Genomic DNA, 20,193 nt, shown 5'->3' with positions numbered 1-20,193 from the left:
TTAATAAAAACATGTATTAATAGTGATTGTTAGAATCTTAAGAGGGTGTATATTTTAAGTGGCCTGGTAGATTTGAGATTTAAGTTGTATTGTATCTAAGTTGTATTGTAAGCATGCCCCTTTCAAACATTTTTGAAGAACAGATATAGCCCTTGGTTCACTGGAGAATAAGAGCACCTCCTCCAAGCTGCCCACTGCACTGAGGATAGGAAACACTGTCACCACCGATAAATCCACGATAATCGAGAATTTCTCTACGGCTGGCCATGCTTTCCACCTGGCTACCACAACCCCGGCCAACAGCTCTGCACCCCCCATAGGAAAATGGCCCAAACCCCCCCCCCCGCTTCTCCTTCACCCAAACCCAGACAGCTGATGTTCTGATAGAGCTGCAAAATCTGGATCCCTACAAATCAGCTGGGCTAGACAATCTGGACCCTCTCTTCCTAAAATTATTATTATTGTTGCAACCCCTATTTACTAGTCTGTTCAACCTCTCTTTCGTATCGTCTCAGATTCCTAAAGATTGGAAAGCGGCCGCGGTCATCCCTCTCTTCAAAGGGGGAGACACTCTAGACCCAAACTGTTACAGACCTATATCCATCCTGCCCTGCCTTTCTAAAGTCTTCAAAAGCCAAGTCAACAAACAGATCACCAACCATTTCGAATCCCACTGTACCTTCTTCGCTATGCAATCCGGTTTCCGAGCTGGTCATGGGTGCACCTCAGCCACGCTCAAGGTCCTAAACGATATCATAATCACCATCGATAAAAGACAGTACTGTACTGTGCAGCCATCTTCATCGACCTGGCCAAGGCTTTAGGTGTCTGGCTAGACTGTAAACTCTCCTTCCAGACTCATATTAAGCATCTCCAATCCAAAATTAAATCTAGAATCGGCTTACTATTTCGCAACAAAGCCTCCTTCACTCTTGCTGCCAAACATACCCTCGTAAAACTGACTATCCTACCGATCCTTGACTTCGGCGATGTCATTTACAAAATAGCCTCCAACACTCCTCAGCAAATTGGATGCAGTCTATCACAGTGCCATCCGTTTTGTCACCAAAGCCCCATATACTACCTACCACTGCGACATGTATGCTCTCCTCGCTACATATTTGTCGCCAAACCCACTAACTCCAGGTCATCTATAAGTCTTTGCTAGGTAAAGCTCCACCTTATCTCAGCTCACTGGTCACCATAGCAACACCCACCCGTAGCACACGCTCCAGTAGGTGTATTTCACTGGTCATCCCCAAAGCCAGCACCTCATTTCGCCGCCTTTCCTTCCAGTTCTCGGCTGCCAATGACTGGAACGAATTGCAAAAATCACTGAAGTTGGAGACATATCTCCCTCACTAACTTTAAGCATCAGCTATCTGAGCAGCTTACCGATCGCTGCAGCTGTACACAGCCCATCTGTAAATAGCCCATCCAACCAACTACCTACCTCATCCCATATTTGTTTTTGTTTTTTTCTGCTCTTTTGCACACCAGTATTTCTACTTGCACATCATCATCTGCACATCTATCACTCCAGTGTTAATTGCTAAATTGTAATTACTTCGCCACTATGGCCTATTTTTTGCCTTACCTCCCTACTTCATTTGCACACACTGTATATATATGTTTCTATTGTGCTATTGACTGTACCTTTGTTTATCCCATGTGTAACTCTGTGTTGTTGTTGTCGCACTGCTTTGCTTTATCTTGACCAGGTCGCGGTTGTAAATGAGAACTTGTTCTCAACTGGCCTACCTGGTTAAATAAAGGTGAAATAAAATAAAAAATGTATCTGCTTTAAGATGGTATTGTATCTGGCTCAGGTATGCCGACCAATCAGGATGCCTTACTGAACTAAATTAGACAATGCCAATAACTAGAAGTAGAAGTTATATCCTATGTCAAACTCTCTTTATGTCAGAATTGAACATTGTTTTTTCAGTAGCTTGTCTCAGTCATTCTATTATAATAATACTGAGTTGTTCCACACATTCTAATGCCCAGAAAAATACTCCTCTTTCAGCTGCTGCCTCACTGGGCTTTTCATGTCCATGTTTGGGTATTTCCTGAAGGCTGGCCAGTCATCACAATGTGGGCAAGGGAGGGACAACGTGTAGTTATCGGCAATAAGAGCAGGGCTCCTAAACTGTGTCACTGTGTATTATCCTCCATCTGCCAAGTAGCACCCCTCCCTACCCCACATCATCCTTATTCTACAACCTGACAATGTTGTGGTGAATTCTAAGGCCTGAGTCATCGATTACAGGGACATGGAGAGAAAGAGGGAGGAGGAGAGGGATAGGGAGAGAAAGAGGGAGGATGAAAGGAGGAGAGGGACATGGAGAGAAGGAGAGAGGATGAAAGGAGGAGAGGGACAGGGAGATAAGGAGAGAGGATGAAAGGAGGAGAGGGACAGGGGGAAAAGGAGAGAGGATGAAAGGAGGAGAGGGACAGGGAGATAAGGAGAGAGGATGAAAGGAGGAGAGGGACAGGGGGAGAAGGAGAGAGGATGAAAGGAGGAGAGGGACAGGGAGAGAAAGAGGGAGGATGAAAGGAGGAGAGGGACATGGAGAGAAGGAGAGAGGATGAAAGGAGGAGAGGGACAGGGAGAGAAGGAGAGAGGATGAAAGGAGGAGAGGAACAGGGAGAGAGGGAGGGAGGGTGAAAGGAGGAGAGGGACATGGAGAGAAGGAGAGAGGATGAAAGGAGGAGAGGGACAGGGGGAGAAGGAGAGAGGATGAAAGGAGGAGAGGAACAGGGAGAGAAAGAGGGAGGATGAAAGGAGGAGAGGGACATGGAGAGAAGGAGAGAGGATGAAAGGAGGAGAGGGACAGGGAGAGAAGGAGAGAGAATGAAAGGAGGAGAGGAACAGGGAGAGAGGGAGGGAGGATGAAAGGAGGAGAGGGACAGGGAGAGAGGGAGGGAGGATGAAAGGAGGAGAGGGACATGGAGAGAAGGAGAGAGGATGAAAGGAGGAGAGGGACATGGAGAGAAGGAGAGAGGATGAAAGGAGGAGAGGGACAGGGGGAGAAGGAGAGAGGATGAAAGGAGGAGAGGAACAGGGAGAGAAAGAGGGAGGATGAAAGGAGGAGAGGGACATGGAGAAAAGGAGAGAGGATGAAAGGAGGAGAGGGACAGGGAGAGAAGGAGAGAGGATGAATGGAGGAGAGGAACAGGGAGAGAGGGGGGGAGGATGAAAGGAGGAGAGGGACATGGAGAGAAGGAGAGAGGATGAAAGGAGGAGAGGGACAGGGAGAGAAGGAGAGAGGATGAAAGGAGGAGAGGGACAGGGGGAGAAGGAGAGAGGATGAAAGGAGGAGAGGAACAGGGAGAGAAAGAGGGAGGATGAAAGGAGGAGAGGGACATGGAGAGAAGGAGCGAGGATGAAAGGAGGAGAGGGACATGGAGAGAAGGAGAGAGGATGAAAGGAGGAGAGGGTCAGGGAGAGAAAGAGTGAGGATGAAAGGAGGAGAGGGACAGGGGGAGAAGGATGGAGGATGAAAGGAGGAGAGGGACATGGAGAGAAGGAGAGAGGATGAAAGGAGGAGAGGGACATGGAGAGAAGGAGAGAGGATGAAAGGAGGAGAGGGACATGGAGAGAAGGAGAGAGGATGAAAGGAGGAGAGGGACAGGGAGAGAAAGAGTGAGGATGAAAGGAGGAGAGGGACAGGGACAGAAAGAGGGAGGATGAAAGGAGGAGAGGGACAGGGAGAGAAAGAGAGAGAGAGTGAAATGGAAAGAGGGGGAGAGAGTTAGTGTGTGACAGAATTAGTGTGCTTTGGAGTGAGTTCTTCACAGGTCTGAACTCTCAAAAGGCCTGCGACTGACCCGGAAAAGCTGAGTTAAGTGAGTGGAACTGCCTTGCTTTTATCCCCGATGAGAAATACTGACCTACTAAATGGAGTAAAGTTTGGGCCAAACTCTCTGCAAAACTCTCTTTAGGCTTTTTTTATTGGTGATTCCGACACTTTGTTTCAGAGTGATGCCAATCAAGCTTCTCTCTGATTGGCTCAGTGGGATAATTAAGACTCAACAGGAGCACCATTGTGATGACACACCTGTGCTCATCAAGACCTTACTGTTACTGTAGCAACACAGCTGTGCGCTGACGGGCAGAGAGAATCACTGTCATCACTGTCATCATCAACCAAGGATAATGAAGGCTGAATAGAATGACAGATTGTAGTTTGGAATGAAAAGGGATGGGAGGGGGTACTGTATTGAAGTGAAGCCTAGGCCGACCGCCACCGCTTGTGGGTAGAGGCAGGCATCCATTAATTACTCACACACACTTACCTCACTTGAAAAATAAAGACACCAGTCTATTATGCATATTTTTCTTCTTTTCTGAAGTAAAACACAGCTGTTGAGGAAGAGAAAAACACCCCAACTGATCCTGAGAGCCTTTTTTCTCTCTCTGTCTGTCAGGCATTTTCTCACACAAACGCTTCAGGAACCTGGCTAGTGATAAACAGATGGGCCCAAGTCTGTGGTTGCATATGCATCTGCAGAAATATGTAGCAGGGTCACTGCAGAGGAAATATCTGTCATATTCCAGCCACAGGGAGACAGAGAGGGAGGAAGAGGGAGAAGAGCTGTTGAGGGTTGTTGGGTTTGGATCCAGTGGGTTGCCAGTTCTCTCCATGACTCTTTTACTGGATGCCTATGACCAGGCCATGCCAGGCCATGCCAGAGTGAGTGAGGCAGGCAGGCAGGAAGGCACTGGCATGGTAGAGAGACTGTGGCCCATGTCAATGTGTCAAGTCTGCCCATGTCTTACAGCACTATGCTAAATCATTAGATGGATTCTCATGGAAAGCTGTCTTTTCCAGGAGTAGTGCTACGCAAGGGTTCACATCACACGTTTTAATAAAACAAAACATAATACTGTACTCTCACACACCCACACACACACCCACACACACCCACACACACACACACACACACACACACACACACACACACACACACACACACACACACACACACACACCCATACACACGCACACGCACGCACACGCACACACACGCACACGCACGCGCACGCGCACGCGCACACGCACACGCACACACACGCACAGTTTGACTTGGTATGGACCTTGGATCCTGGGAGCAGCTTTTTTATTTTCTCTGGTACTTTATTACTGTAGGAAGGTCATTATATGTTGCTGGATTGAACATCGCCTCTGAAGACGCAATTGCTAGTGGTCAGTTTGTATCGTGAATGTAGCTGCGGAAGAGTAGAAGAGTAGCTGCGGCTTTCGCAGCAGCTAATGGGGATCCTAATAAAATACCAAATACCAAATGTATGTCAAAATCGCGAATAGTATTACTACAAAATTATAAATGTTTTCTGAGGACAACAATAGCTAGGTTTCCATCCAACTGGCAACAGATTTTCATTTTCCCGCCAGTGGTGTGTTTCCACCGAAGTCACACCTGCTTCCGCTCCCCCTCTCTGGCACTCGAGGGCGCCAGGCAGCCCTTCCTTACGCACACCTGTCACCATCATTATGCTCAGCTGCGCAATATTGTAAGCTTTTGGTTTTATATATGTATTACCACCGCAGCCTGCTAAACTGTAACTGCTAAACTGCTTGCTGCCTACACTGTACTGCATGCTTGTAGTAGGTTTACTTACGATGTAGGTAGGCTATGTGTAGCGGTTAGCGGTTATGATATGAAGGTTTGGCTTGGAAAAGTTTTTTCACCTGGTCACAGACAGCTGATGTGTTGTGCACTGAAGTCCACAAGCGAAGGGAAAAGGTGAGAAAGAGTAGGTCTGTCACCTTGACTACTAAAATTTTTCTCCCGAGCCTGTGTACCTACATTGTAAACATTAATATCGTAGGCCAGGTTGTAGCAACCTCATTATGGTATGAGGACAATTTAAGTAACATGTAAGACTAAAACTATCGATGTTACATTGTGCTGGGTATGAACAGCAGTTATCCCATACAACACAATGCCATACAACACTCCTTCCGTGGCCTCCAACTGCTCTTGAACGCTAGTAAAACTAAATGCATGCTCTTCAACCGATCACTGCCCGCACCCGCCCACCCGACTAGCATCACTACTCTGGATGGTTCTGACTTAGAATATGTGGACAACTACAAATACCTAGGTGTCTGGCTAGACTGTAAACTCTCCTTCCAAACTCATATCAAGCGTCTCCAATCCAAAATTAAATGTAGAATCGGCTTCCTATTTCGCAACAAAGCCTCCTTCACTCACACTGCCAAACATACCCTCGTAAAACTGACTATCCTACCGATCCTCGACTTCGGCGATGTCATTTACAAAATAGCCTTCAACACTACTCAGCGAACTGGATGTAGTTTATCACAGTGCCATCCGCTTTGTCACCATAGCCCCATATACCACCCACCATTGCGACATGTATGCTCTCGTCGGCTGGCCCTCGCTACATATTCGTCGCCAGACCCAAGTCTTTGCTAGGTAAAGCTCCACCTTATCTCAGCTCACTGGTCATCATAACAACACCCACCCATAGCACGAGCTCCAGCAGGTATATTTCACTGGTCATCCCCAAAGCTAACACCCACTTTGGCCGCTTTTCCTTCCAGTTCTCTGCTGCCAATGACTGGAACAAATTACAAAAATCGCTGAAGTTGGAAACTTATATCTCCCTCACTAACTTTAAACATCAGCTGTCAGAGCAGCTTACCGATCACTGCAGCTGTATATAGCCCACCCAACTACCTACCTTTTCCCCATATTGTTTTTATTTACTTTTTTGCTCTTTTGCACACCAGTATTTCTACTTGCACGTCATCATCTGCACATCTATCACTTCAGTGTTAATTGCTAAATTGTAATTACTTCGCTACTATGGCCTATTTATTGCCTTACCTCCTTACTCCATTTGCACACACTGTATATAGATTTTTCTATTGTGTTATTGACTGTACGTTTGTTTATCCTATGTGTAACTCTGTGTTGTTTTTTGTCGCACTGCTTTGCTTTATCTTGGCCAGGTGCAGTTATTCTCAACTGGCCTATCTGGTTAAATAAAGGTGAAATAAAATATATTTAAAAAATCCAATATGCTGTAATAGAAATAAGGCAGAAAAAAAAGAATGTCCTCCCTCATCTTAAACGTCACCGACCGCCACTGGCATCAATATCACCTTGCAATTTCACCACCTTGTGAAGTTCATCATAACTTATGTCATCTGTAACCTAATAAACTGCATGGTTTCCTGTGTCATAGTGAGAGGACCACACACCATATCATCGCTTAACTCCAAGTTTACTTCGATATGATGGTTATTACAGTGCATTTTCTTACGTTACAGCCTTATTCTAGAATGGATTAAATATATATTTCTTCTCATCAAGCTACACACAATAATTCTTCCATTTAAGCAAAAATAGTTTTTTAGTTTTATTTTAGCAAATGTATTTAACTTAAAAAATGGAAATATCTTATTTATATAGAGAAGAATGGGAGAAACTCCCCAAATGCACTGCATATCAATATGTGCGCACCACCATTTCTCACATAATTCATTTTACAGACGCAAAAAGATCACACCATGTCGAACAAGCAAATTATCTGTCGGCATTTATAAAATTGTACCGAAACGACCTGTTTCCATCACAGGTGTCGTGATTCTTTTTTTTACGGTATGACTCACATCAATACTGTGGATGGAAACTTGGTTCATTTGTATTCTCCCACTGGTGCTGTTTTAAAGGGGATTATCAACATGTTATAGGTAAGGACATCCATGCACCACACCCACCACATTAATGGAGCATGGTCGTAATTGCAGATATGATCATCTGAGATTATATACTTCTACAGTTGACCTTTTACAATATTTATCTGCTCCCGTGTTTTTCTTATCTGTCCTTTTGCAATCATTGGATTTATGTTATATTGAGGCACATAATACTGAAAAGTTGATCAAGGTTTATACATGCAGTGTGATACATGTAGTGTAACATAAAAGAGTGGTTTATGACTGGCTGTTTTTAAAAGCACCAGTTGTTGTTTGATTTGGTGGTTTAAAACCTGCCCTGACATCAATGATCCATTGATGCTGACCCGTAATAGTCCAAATAAACTGCATTGATTCAATCCCAGCGGGCAAAACTGGTTGTTACGATGCCTCTGTAACAAGAAAACACTGTTTTAAACCAGAACATGACATCATTATGGCGTCCCAAGCCACACTCCATCCACACCTCCTCAGTACACAGACACAGGGTCGGTATGTGTTGAGACAGAGGAGGAATCATGCCTTCACGCCTAACAGACCCTTCACACATCTAGATCCGATGCTACACATTAATATTTGATGTAACAATAGATAGTGGCACAAACACACAGTTTGACACACAAATGAACACACACGCACGCACACACACACACACACACACACGCACGCACACACGCACACGCACGCACGCACACACACGAACACACACACACGAACACACACACACACACACACACACACGAACACACACACACACACACGAACACACACACACACACGAACACACACACACACACACACACACACATGAACACACACACACACGAACACACACACACACACACATGAACACACACACACACACACACCGAACACACACAAAGAAAACAAGCGGCAGCAGACATTTATTTTGGCTCCCTTCACCAACATTACCAATGAAGCTTTGGTCTGAGAGGACTGAAATACTGGCATTGAGCTTTCTGAAATAGCACAGCAATTGAGTCATTTAAATAATTCTTACTGTATCCTCTGAATACATTAAACGCAAACCAGGCACCTCTAAAAGTCATTGTTACATATGTTTCCATCCCCATACATATGTAACAGGGTTGGTTATGTTTCCACACAAATATGTATTCGATTTAGTTGGTTGAATTTACATATCAATAAAGTGTGATGCCATTGGTTACGCTTGCAGATGGGGGGAGATCGCGAACGCCAATTCATCCCAGTTTGATATTGGCCTGCAAGCAGTGGGTCACTTTCTGAAATGTACATGTCCTGATGTATTTATATGTGATGTTGTGTCTGATGTTGACATGTAAGCGACGAGTCACGCGTCCACAGCCATCAGCATGCTGTTGTCCTGGACACCTAATGTGCTTCCTTGTTTTCTATGGTCAGAATAAACATCAATATATTTTTATATTTATATTTTAGTCATTTAGCAGACGCTCTTATCCAGAGCGACTTACAGTAGAGAAAGCATACATTTCATACATTTTTTTCCCCCCTTACTGGTCCCCCGTGGGAATTGAACCCACAACCCTGGCGTTGCAAACACCATGCTCTACCAACTGAGCCACACGGGATCAATCAACTGTGATCGCTGGCTAGAAAGTTATTTCTTTAAAAACACAACGCAAGAGAGTTACGAAGTACCATCACATCTGTTACTCTGGTGGCGAGACCAGTCTTCTGGTCTTCGCTGGAAACCTGTTACACATATTTTGGCTCCTCATGGTTTCTGTAAAGCTCACTCATCTCCGACCACTGAGAGAGACTAGACCAGAAGTAAGGGAGGAGGGGCGGATAGATGGATAGAGACAGAGAAGAAGGAGAGAAAATACTTTCTAGCCACCCGTGAGGTCAGACCCTTCCCTTGCTTTACCTCTGTGAGGCCCTTTTATGAAATCCCAGATCACACTAGTGACAGACAGACATTCTCCTCCTCTCACACCATGAAGATGTGGCAACCAGCTCACCTCCTCTCACACCATGAGGATGTGGCAAGCAGCTCACCTCCTCTCACACCATGAGGATGTGGCAAGCAGCTCACCTCCTCTCACACCATGAGGATGTGGCAAGCAGCTCACCTCCTCTCACACCATGAAGATGTGGCAACCAGCTCACCTCCTCTCACACCATGAGGATGTGGCAAGCAGCTCACCTCCTCTCACACCATGAGGATGTGGCAAGAAGCTCACCTCCTCTCACACCATGAAGATGTGGCAACCAGCTCACCTCCTCTCACACCATGAGGATGTGGCAAGCAGCTCACCTCCTCTCACACCATGAAGATGTGGCAACCAGCTCACCTCCTCTCACACCATGAGGATGTGGCAACCAGCTCACCTCCTCTCACACCATGAGGATGTGGCAACCAGCTCACCTCCTCTCACACCATGAGGATGTGACAAGCAGCTCACCTCCTCTCACACCATGAAGATGTGGCAACCAGCTCACCTCCTCTCACACCATGAAGATGTGGCAACCAGCTCACCTCCTCTCACACCATGAGGATGTGGCAAGCAGCTCACCTCCTCTCACACCATGAAGATGTGGCAACCAGCTCACCTCCTCTCACACCATGAGGATGTGGCAAGCAGCTCACCTCCTCTCACACCATGAGGATGTGGCAAGCAGCTCACCTCCTCTCACACCATGAAGATGTGGCAACCAGCTCACCTCCTCTCACACCATGAAGATGTGGCAAGCAGCTCACCTCCTCTCACACCATGAAGATGTGGCAAGCAGCTCACCTCCTCTCACACCATGAGGATGTGGCAAGCAGCTCACCTCCTCTCACACCATGAGGATGTGGCAAGCAGCTCACCTCCTCTCACACCATGAGGATGTGGCAAGCAGCTCACCTCCTCTCACACCATGAGGATGTGGCAAGCAGCTCACCTCCTCTCACACCATGAAGATGTGGCAAGCAGCTCACCTCCTCTCACACCATGAAGATGTGGCAAGCAGCTCACCTCCTCTCACACCATGAGGATGTGGCAAGCAGCTCACCTCCTCTCACACCATGAAGATGTGGCAACCAGCTCACCTCCTCTCACACCATGAAGATGTGGCAAGCAGCTCACCTCCTCTCACACCATGAGGATGTGGCAAGCAGCTCACCTCCTCTCACACCATGAGGGTGTGGCAAGCAGCTCACCTCCTCTCACACCATGAGGATGTGGCAAGCAGCTCACCTCCTCTCACACCATGAGGATGTGGCAACCAGCTCACCTCCTTTCACACCATGAAGATGTAGCAAGCAGCTCATGAAACCAACTTAAATCTGCCTTCTGAAAGAATGCAGCTTTATCGTTCTTCCCCTCTCTCTCTTTTTTATTTTCTTCTTTCTTCTCTTCCTGCCCTCCGTCTGTTTTTCCACTTCAGAGCACTTGTCACAGCTCCCAGATAAATACAGGGTTCAGGGGTGCCACTGCACCGTCGCCGCGCGGCTGAGCCTGTTGCCATGGAAGCAGGCTTTTAATTCAGGCATTTCGTCGGTCTGCCCGGGGTCCTGCCGTGTTATCATGGAAGTGTGTGTTCATTAGGGGGCCCCAGGGGAGAGAGTGTGTGTCAGGAGGCCAGGCCTAATCCCCACGGCAACTAACCCAATGAGTGCCCGTCAGGCTCACCTCTTGTCAATCATCTCAGTCGTGATTTGTTCCTGGGTTATGATTCACCTCAAATAGCTCTGGCTCGCTACCTCCTTTTCTCTCTCCCATTCTCTTTATGTGTATCTCAGAGTCAGAGAGTCAAAAGTGAACAAACATCCATTAGTAAATGCTCCAACAGAAATGTCAGAGCCTGTTTGTTTCACAACAGGAAGATGAAAGAGAGGTGTGTAGTACTGTTTACAGGACAATAACACCTGGGTCTTAGAGGGGATGATTGGAGGGGATGATTCCAGGACCTGTAGGAGTAGGCCTGAGTTGTCTATCATAACTCTAGGTACTAGGGACCATCCAGGACCTATATAATAGGCGGTGTCAGAGGAAAGCCCATACAATTGTCAGAGACTCCAGTCACCCAAGTCATAGACTGTTTTCTCTGCTACCGCCCGGCAAGCGGTACCAGAGCGCCAAGTCTAGGACCAAAAGGCTCCATAACAGCGTCTACCCCCAAGCCATAAGAATGCTGAACAATTAATCATATAGCCAACAGACTATTTACATTGACCTCCCCCCTCTTTTGTACACTACTGCTACTCTCTGTTTATTATCTATGCATAGTCACTTCACCCCTACCTACATGTACAAATTACCTCTAACCTGTACCCCCACACACTGACTCGGTACCGGTACCCCCTGTATATAGCCTTGTTATTGTAATGTTATTGTGTTACTTTTTATTATGTTTTACTTTAGTTTATTTGGTAAATATTTTCTTAACTCTTCTTGAACTGCACTGTTGGTTAAAGGCTTGTAAGTAAGCATTTCACGGTAAGGTATACACTTGTTGTATTCGGCGAATGTGACAAATAAAGTTTGATTTGATTTGATGCAGAGCTCATCCGTTCACCTACTCTGCGTCTCACAAAAACACAGCGGTTGGAACCCAAAATCTAAAATTTGGAATCATCAGACCAAAGGACCACCGTTCTAATATCCATTGCACCTGTTTCTTGGCCCAAGCAATCCTCATCTTCTTATTTTACATTACATTTTCTGGGCTAACAATGTAAGAAATAATACATTAAAAAAACAAAGTACTGCATAGTTTCCTCAGGACCTGAAGCGAGGCGACCATCTCTGCCGGCGCCATCTTGCTAACTCGCCATCTTGCATGTGTGGTTCCCACCATGAAGCATGGAGGAGGAGGTATGATGGTGTGGGGGTGCTTTGCTGATGACACTCGGTGATTTATTTAGAATTCAAGGTTCGCTTCACCAGCATGGCTACCACAGCATTCTGCAGAAATATGCCATCCCATCTGGTTTGCGCTTAGTGGGACTATGTTTTTCAGCCGGACAATGACCCAACACACCTCCAGGCTGTGTAGGGGCTATTTGACCAAGAAGGCGAGAGATGGAGTGCAGCATCAGATGACCTTTCCTCCACAATCACCCGACCTCAACCCATTTGAGATGGTTTGGGATGAGTTGGACCGCAGAGTGAAGGATAGTCCTCAGCTTATGTGGGAACTCCTTCAAGACTGTTGGAAAAGCATTCCAGGTGATGCTGGTTGAGAGAATGCTAAGAGTGTGCAATGCTGTCATCGAGGCAAAGGGTGGCTACTTTGAAGAATCTAAAATCTAAAATATATTTTGATTTGTTATTTTGATGTGTTATTTCATAGTTTTGATGTCTTCACTATTATTAAAACCTGTTGAAGCGCCCGTCCCGCATGCGGGATCAACATCCAGCGTAAAATCATTTTGCCATATTCATAACCGAACAATAGAAAAATTGTATTTTTCTTTTTTTGAAATATAGGACTATTTTATAACGTTTTATAGATACACCTCTCCTGAATCGAACCACATTGTCCGATTTCAAAAAGGCTTTACAGCAAAAGCAAAACATTAGATTATGTTAGAGGAGTATATCGTCAAAGTATTCACATAGCCATTTTCCGACCAACCACATGCATCACAAAAAAACAAAAAACAGCTAAATGCAGCACTAACCTTTGACAATCTTCATCAGATGACACTCCTAGGACATCATGTTACACAATACATGCATTCTTTTGTTCGATAAAGTTCATATTTATATATAAAAACAGCATTTTACATCGGCGAGTGACGTTGAGAAACAATTTTCCCTCAAATGCATCCGGTGGAACAGCCCTACAATTTACTAAATTACTATTCGAAAACATTTTTAAAATGTAATATTGTCATTCAAAGAATTATAGATTAACATCTCGTGAAAGCACCCGCATTGCCAGATTTAAAAATAACTTTACTGGGAAATCACACTTTGCAATAAAAGGGGATGCTATACTCAGAAAAATAGGCTAGCGTTACAGGTCAGCGCCATCTTGGAACAATCGAATATCAAATCTACTCTTGTATACTATTGTAAATATTCCCTTACCTTTGATTATCTTCATCAGAAGGCACTTCCAGGAATCCCAGGTCCACAACAAATGTAGTTTCATTCGAAAAAGTTAATAATTTATGTCCCAATAGCTTCTTCTTGTTAGCGCGTTCCAAGGGCTACTAAAAATGTACCGTTGTGCGCGGGACTTCTCTTCACGAAAGTGCAATTTTTTTAAATTTAAGTTCGTTCAAACATGTCAAACGTTGTATAACATAAATCTTTAGGGCCTTTTTCAACCAGAGCTTCAATAATATTCCATGGGGACGGTTGCATTGTCTTTCAAAACGTTTCGAAAGGGGAGGGTAGCCAGGGGCGCCCGCGTCATAATGGTAATGGCCCTCCCCCTATGACCACGTTCCACAGACTCTCATTCGGTCAGTTCGTACTGTAGAAGACTCAAACCACTTTGTAAAGACTGGGGATATCTAGTGGAAGCAATAGGAAGTGCTCAATGAACCCTAACTCACGGTGTGATTTATAGGCAAAGTGCTGAAGTTGAGTCCGCAATTCAGAATTCCACATCCTGTTACGATCTATCTCGGGGTTTTGACTGCCATATGAGTTCTGTTATACTCACAGACACCATTCAAACAGTTTTAGAAACTTTAGGGTGTTTTCTATCCACATCTACTAATTATATGCATATCCTAGCTTCTGAGTTTGAGTAGGAGGCCGTTTAAAATGGGCACGTATTTTTTTCAGAAATCGCTGTAGCGCCCCCTATCCTTGGCGTGCGTCAATATTGAAAATAGTAAAAATAAATAAAAGAACCTTGAATGACTAGGTGTGTCCAAACTTTTGATTGGTACTGTACCTCTCTGCATTCTGTCATATTAATATTTTTACACATTGATTTGGCACATATTTCCATATTTGTAGTCAGCGCACATGCAGAGAATATAGTTTGTTGTCTAGCTCGCTGTGATTGAATAATCATTCTATAACCGTGTCTGGCTCGTTCTCCAGGTTGTGTAATTTGGGTCTGTAGTGGAGATGTATAGTAATATGGAATATGAATAAATTACACTGTAGAGATGTTTACTTAGAGAGATCATTCAGTCGTATAGCGAAGGAGACAACCTGTTAATCAGGCGTCCACAGAAAGGATCCAGTCTTACTTCATTTGGAATGTATTCCCTCTGTGATTTCTGGAATTTTTCCTTCCATCCAAATGATCCAACCACCCCGCCCATTTCTCAGTGCTTTCCACCCACAGCTCCCCATGGGTTTGTCTTGTATAAATGCAAAAACATATGAGCATTTTGCCCATCACTCTTCACAGCTCATAGCTGTGTGGGCCCTGGTCAAAATTAGCGCATTACATAGGAAATAGGATGCCATTTCACACGCAGCCTAGGACAGTCTCAGTGTGGACGGGCATGGCAGGCAGTGTGGTAGTCTGGCAGTGCCACCCAGCAGACAATTAGAGCTGTAGATGAGCCTCTCTGACACAGCTGACCTTCTTGTCCTCCAGCGCTAATGAGGACATCTGTGCATGATAGGGCTTCCTGTGTGCGTTCTGACTGAAACACAAATGCTAGGCTACACACACCCACACATGCTAGGCTACACACACCCACACATGCGCACCCCCACACATGCTAGGCTACACACACCCACACATGCTAGGCTACACACACCCACACATGCGCACACCCACACATGCTAGGCTACACACACCCACACATGCTAGGCTACACACACCCACACATGCTAGGCTACACACACCCACACATGCGCACACCCACACATGCGCACACACACACACACACACACACACACACACACACACACACACACACACACACACACACACACACACACACACACACACACACACACACACACACACCCACACACATGCATGTGTGTGCGTGCGTGTGCGTGTGCGCGTTCATGTGCACGTGCGTGTACAGTATATGTGCGACAGAGGGTGTGAACATTTTGGAGTTATTTTGTTTGCTCACATCGTGGCTTTAAAACGTTTTATTAGGACTAGATTCTAAGGGTATCCATGGTCACAGTTCAACCAGTTATAATTACATATCTTATAGTATGAGTCATATTGAGTGAACAATGCTTTGAGTGATGAAGGTTTGAGTGACGAAGGTGAGCCGTGGCGTCTTCATACACAGACACACAAACACACACACACACACACACACAACCCTTTATTTTTTGAACGTTTCCACCTCCTCGTCTCTCCTCTCACTCCCTCCTTCTACCAGCGCTAAAAAGCTCTTTTGTTCAATTTTTAATTACCCTCTCACATAAAACAGCACTTGACTTCTGAACACAGCCCGTTTGGAGACGCTGCCTCTCTGATTGGTGCAAAATTGGATAACCACCTCTTTGTGCCGACTGTCAATCCCCATTACGAGAACAGGATGTTCACACACCAAAGGCTGTGGTTAACAGAAATATGTGTAGTGATTTCCAGAAGAAATCATGTCTGTGAACTCCATCATGTCTTTGACACTTTCTTCCTATTTTCATCTTCATTAGTTTTATTGGGAGCTTTGTGCCAGCCCTGTCATCACTCCATCAGAACACAGAGAGAACAGGCCCAAAATGGTGATCATTATACAACTGATTTTAAACACATCAGATACAATCTTCACATGTGATGTGATGGGCCTGGTTTATCAGCCTCATTCACTATTTAAGATTCTGTAAGGTTTTGAATGGCTTGTTCCCTTTAGTGTGAGGCAAGGTGGGTGTGTATTCCATTGGCACACAGAGGACCACACATACTCAGTACACACACAGGAACACACAGGAACACACAGCTCCAGCAGAACAAGGATAAAAATAGAATAAGCACTGTCCCAGCAGTCAAGGACCAGGCCAATCAGTGTTCCACTATCACGCAGCTGTGCTAAACACACACACACACTTTTCTACAGCTTCCTGTTTGTGTGTGTTGTTTGCTTGTTTGCCTCAGTAAATGAAGTGACGCGTATAATCACTTGTGCTCGCCTCTCGCCCCCCGCCTCCCACCTCCCGCCTCTCGCCCCCCGCCTCCCGCCCCCCGCCTCCCGCCTCCCGCCCCCTGGGTTTATATGTAGTTCTTATTGATTGGTGGAATTTTATGATCGTCGCTCTTTGCTATTATTATGTTGATCACCTTTTTTTTTTACGATGGATTTAATGCACATCATGTTGATACTCACAATACATTTACCTCGATTGGTATGCATACTGGCTTACAGGCATTTATACAGAATGTGTTGTAAAACAGTTTAGGGTGATTTAGTTTCACCTTGTTTGGAGGAAACCCTGTTGGGATCAGGTCTTTGTAGCCAGAGTTCCACACCCTTTATCATGTCTTTTTCCTAATAGCTAACTGATGAAGCCACAACAGGATAGGTGTCAAAAGATACAAAGATACTAAGACAGATGAGATGTAATGACTGTTTATGTCAGACAACACGGTTACTTCTCAGATATCATTCATCAGACATATTGAGATCTCCTGTACCATGTTGTTGAGATCCTCCCTTCATCCTCACTCTCATCAGACATGTTGAGATCTCCTGTACCATGTTGTTGAGATCCTCCCTTCATCCTCACTCTCATCAGACATGTGGTCATCAGAGGAATCTCATCATCTCAGGGTTAAAAGACGAGAGGAGATGATAGGTGATTTGTGTTGTCTCTGCTTGCTGTTTGCTGCGCTCTGGCATCAAAGTGATAAATGATATGAGATGATATCTAACAGAAGCTGAAGAGTTAAAACACAGGTCTTCATCTCCTCTGCGTTAGGACTGAAGATGAGATGTGATGAAAGGAGATGAGAAGTGATGAAAGGAGATGAGATGAGATGAAAGGAGATGAGATGAAAGGAAATGAGATGAAATGAAAGGAGATGAAATGAGATGAAAGGAGATTAAATTAAACAAGGTGAGATGAAAGGAGATGAGATTAGATGAAATGAGAGGAGATGAAAGGAGATGAGATGAGATGAAAGGAGATGAGATGAAAGGAGATGAGATGAAAAGAGATGAGATGAGAGGGGGTTTATTGCATTGTTGTGTTGTGGAGTAGGAGAGCCTGGGCTTCATTTCACTGACTAGCCAGACAGCAGGGGAGGGAACCCTATCCAGAGTGTCCGCCGCTCAGCTCAGCACGGCTCCATGTGATTGATTTACCTGATAACTGTTACAGAGGAAAACACTCATAAACCCTATATCAGCGGAAATATACAACACTGAGCATACAGATGTTTACCACTGAGCTGATTGTTTTTCTGTTCTTTTCTGATGGGAATCTGTCGCTGGCACTCAAAATCTGTGTCTGTGCAGTATTATGTTTATGACAGATGTGTTCAGTTTGAGTGGGAGTTTTAAGATGGAGTTAATTGCTGCGTGTTGAAAGTGGCTCAACCTTCAGTCTCTCTGTAGTTTTGTTCCAGGATAGGGGTGTACAGGCAGGCAGATGTCTCCAGCCAAGCATGATGCCCTCTGATGGTGTAGTCATGATATCTGTCAACAGGCACTGCAGATAGCCTACTAGTGATGGTAGTGAAGCTTCTAACCCACACCTGTCACAATCTGTCCATCTTGTTTTGTGGGACAGTCATCATGGTGCTGGTTTTATAACAATAGTAAGGAAAACACAGGTCTTATCACGTGAAGACTACAGTATACCCACCTATTCTTACAACAGCCACTTGGCTGTCATTTTACTAAAGTCACTTAAGACCAGCAGCCCCAGATGATTTTGTCTTGGCAGGGTTCATATGAGGTATGTTTTTTGAGGTGTAGATGATGTCTCTTCCTATAGTTTTTTTTTACAATGACCAGCAAAACAGACTTCTTATCTCCTCAGCCCTGCTCTGCCCTATCTAGCATCTTCTGCTCCTCATGAGGTAGCATAATGCACAGGATGTTTCCTGTTCTGTTCACCTCTCTCTCTCTCTCTCTCTCTCTCTCTCTCTCTCTCTCTCTCTCTCTCTCTCTCTCTCTCTCTCTCTCTCTCAATGTATTCTCTGACTATTAGACTACACACCGGATGTATTTTCTCTAGAGAAAACAGAGTTAGTTTGAAGAAGTCTTTGGAACTTGTGAGTTTGTCTGCCTTGGTCTGTCTGTGTAGAGCACACCGGTCTCTGCCTGAGGCCCAGCCTTCATACCCAAAGCGGAGGAGGTGAAGAAAAGTCTTTATGTGATTTACGGTCAAATAAAAGCCCCTGTTCTCTGATATTACCAGGAGTTCAATATCTGGATCATTTGGAAAAACGGAACTCATAAGAAAAGTGTTTTCAGTTCCAGGAATAACAGTGAATTTCCTTCTCTCTTGCTGTCTGACAATACAGCATTACTTTGTCCTGTTCTGGGGAAATAAAAGGAGAACATGATAGCTATTGACTTTTTATAGAAAGCTCAGGCCTCAGAGACATAAATAGTGTTGCTGTAATCTTGAAGTTTTGCTTTATTGGAGAGATGAATGGAAGACAACGAGAAGAAAGGTGTCTTTAAACACTGGAAACACTTCCCTGTGATTTATTCCAGAAGAAATCAGGTTAACGTGTCTGAGTGCCGTGCTGTCCCAGTTTCATGTCTGCTCTTACCGACTCGTTTTGATGTGTACTGTTCCACACTGAGGAACATTGCTAATGGTCTCTCTCTCTCTCTCTCTCTCTCTGTCTCTTTGTTTTCTTTCTTTCTTTCTTTTCTTTCTTTCTTTCTTTCTTTCTTTCTTTCTTTCTTTCTTTCTTTCTTTCTTTCTTTCTTTCTCTCTCTCTCTCTCTCTCTCTCTCTCTCTCCCTTCCTCCCTCCCTTCCAGGTGGAGTGGCTGAAGAATGAGGAGATCATAGACCCCGCTGATGACCGTAACTTCTACATCACCATCGACCATAACCTGATCATCAAACAGGCCAGACTGTCTGACACAGCTAACTACACATGTGTCGCCAAGAACATCGTCGCTAAGAGACGGAGCACCACGGCAACTGTCATTGTCTATGGTAACAATCAACTGAAACCCAAACATGGCAGCTGTAACAGCAAACTAAATCAGAGTACCGTGTCATAGTTGGTCATTCTCACCCTAACATAAAAATACAATATGCATAATATCTTACGCCTTCTGATGCAATAATACAATCAATACTTAAATATTGAAATCATGTAGGCCTACTAGACAAAGTAGAATGTGTCAATTCTAGTACAGATGTACATAATAAATGTACACTATAAAGAATACCTTATTCTCTGCTTATCTTTATACCATTTCTCTACCTTGATCCAGCATGAATGTGTATCAGGGAGTTTGGGGCTTTTGTTCTCTGTGTCAGAGCTGTATTTAAGGAGGACCCCTGCTGTGCTTTCACACTCCCCTGAAACATCACACACACACACACACACACACACACACACACA

At 44.8% G+C, this 20,193-nt stretch overlaps 1 protein-coding gene across 1 annotated transcript in view; it reads left to right on the top strand.

Annotated features, from left to right (window-relative positions):
* Positions 1–20,193, top strand: part of LOC106568183 (netrin receptor UNC5C) — a 241,333-nt gene that overhangs the window by 176,842 nt on the left and 44,298 nt on the right. Inside the window, 1 exon segment of the mRNA XM_014138292.3 lies at positions 19,598–19,778. Coding sequence (XP_013993767.2) covers positions 19,598–19,778 — 181 coding nt within the window.

The sequence above is a fragment of the Salmo salar genome, chromosome 13 (assembly GCF_965601325.2).
Source record: "Salmo salar chromosome 13, fSalSal1, whole genome shotgun sequence".
NCBI classification, from domain to species: domain Eukaryota; kingdom Metazoa; phylum Chordata; class Actinopteri; order Salmoniformes; family Salmonidae; genus Salmo; species Salmo salar.
This window is presented reverse-complemented; position numbering and strand designations above follow the sequence as displayed.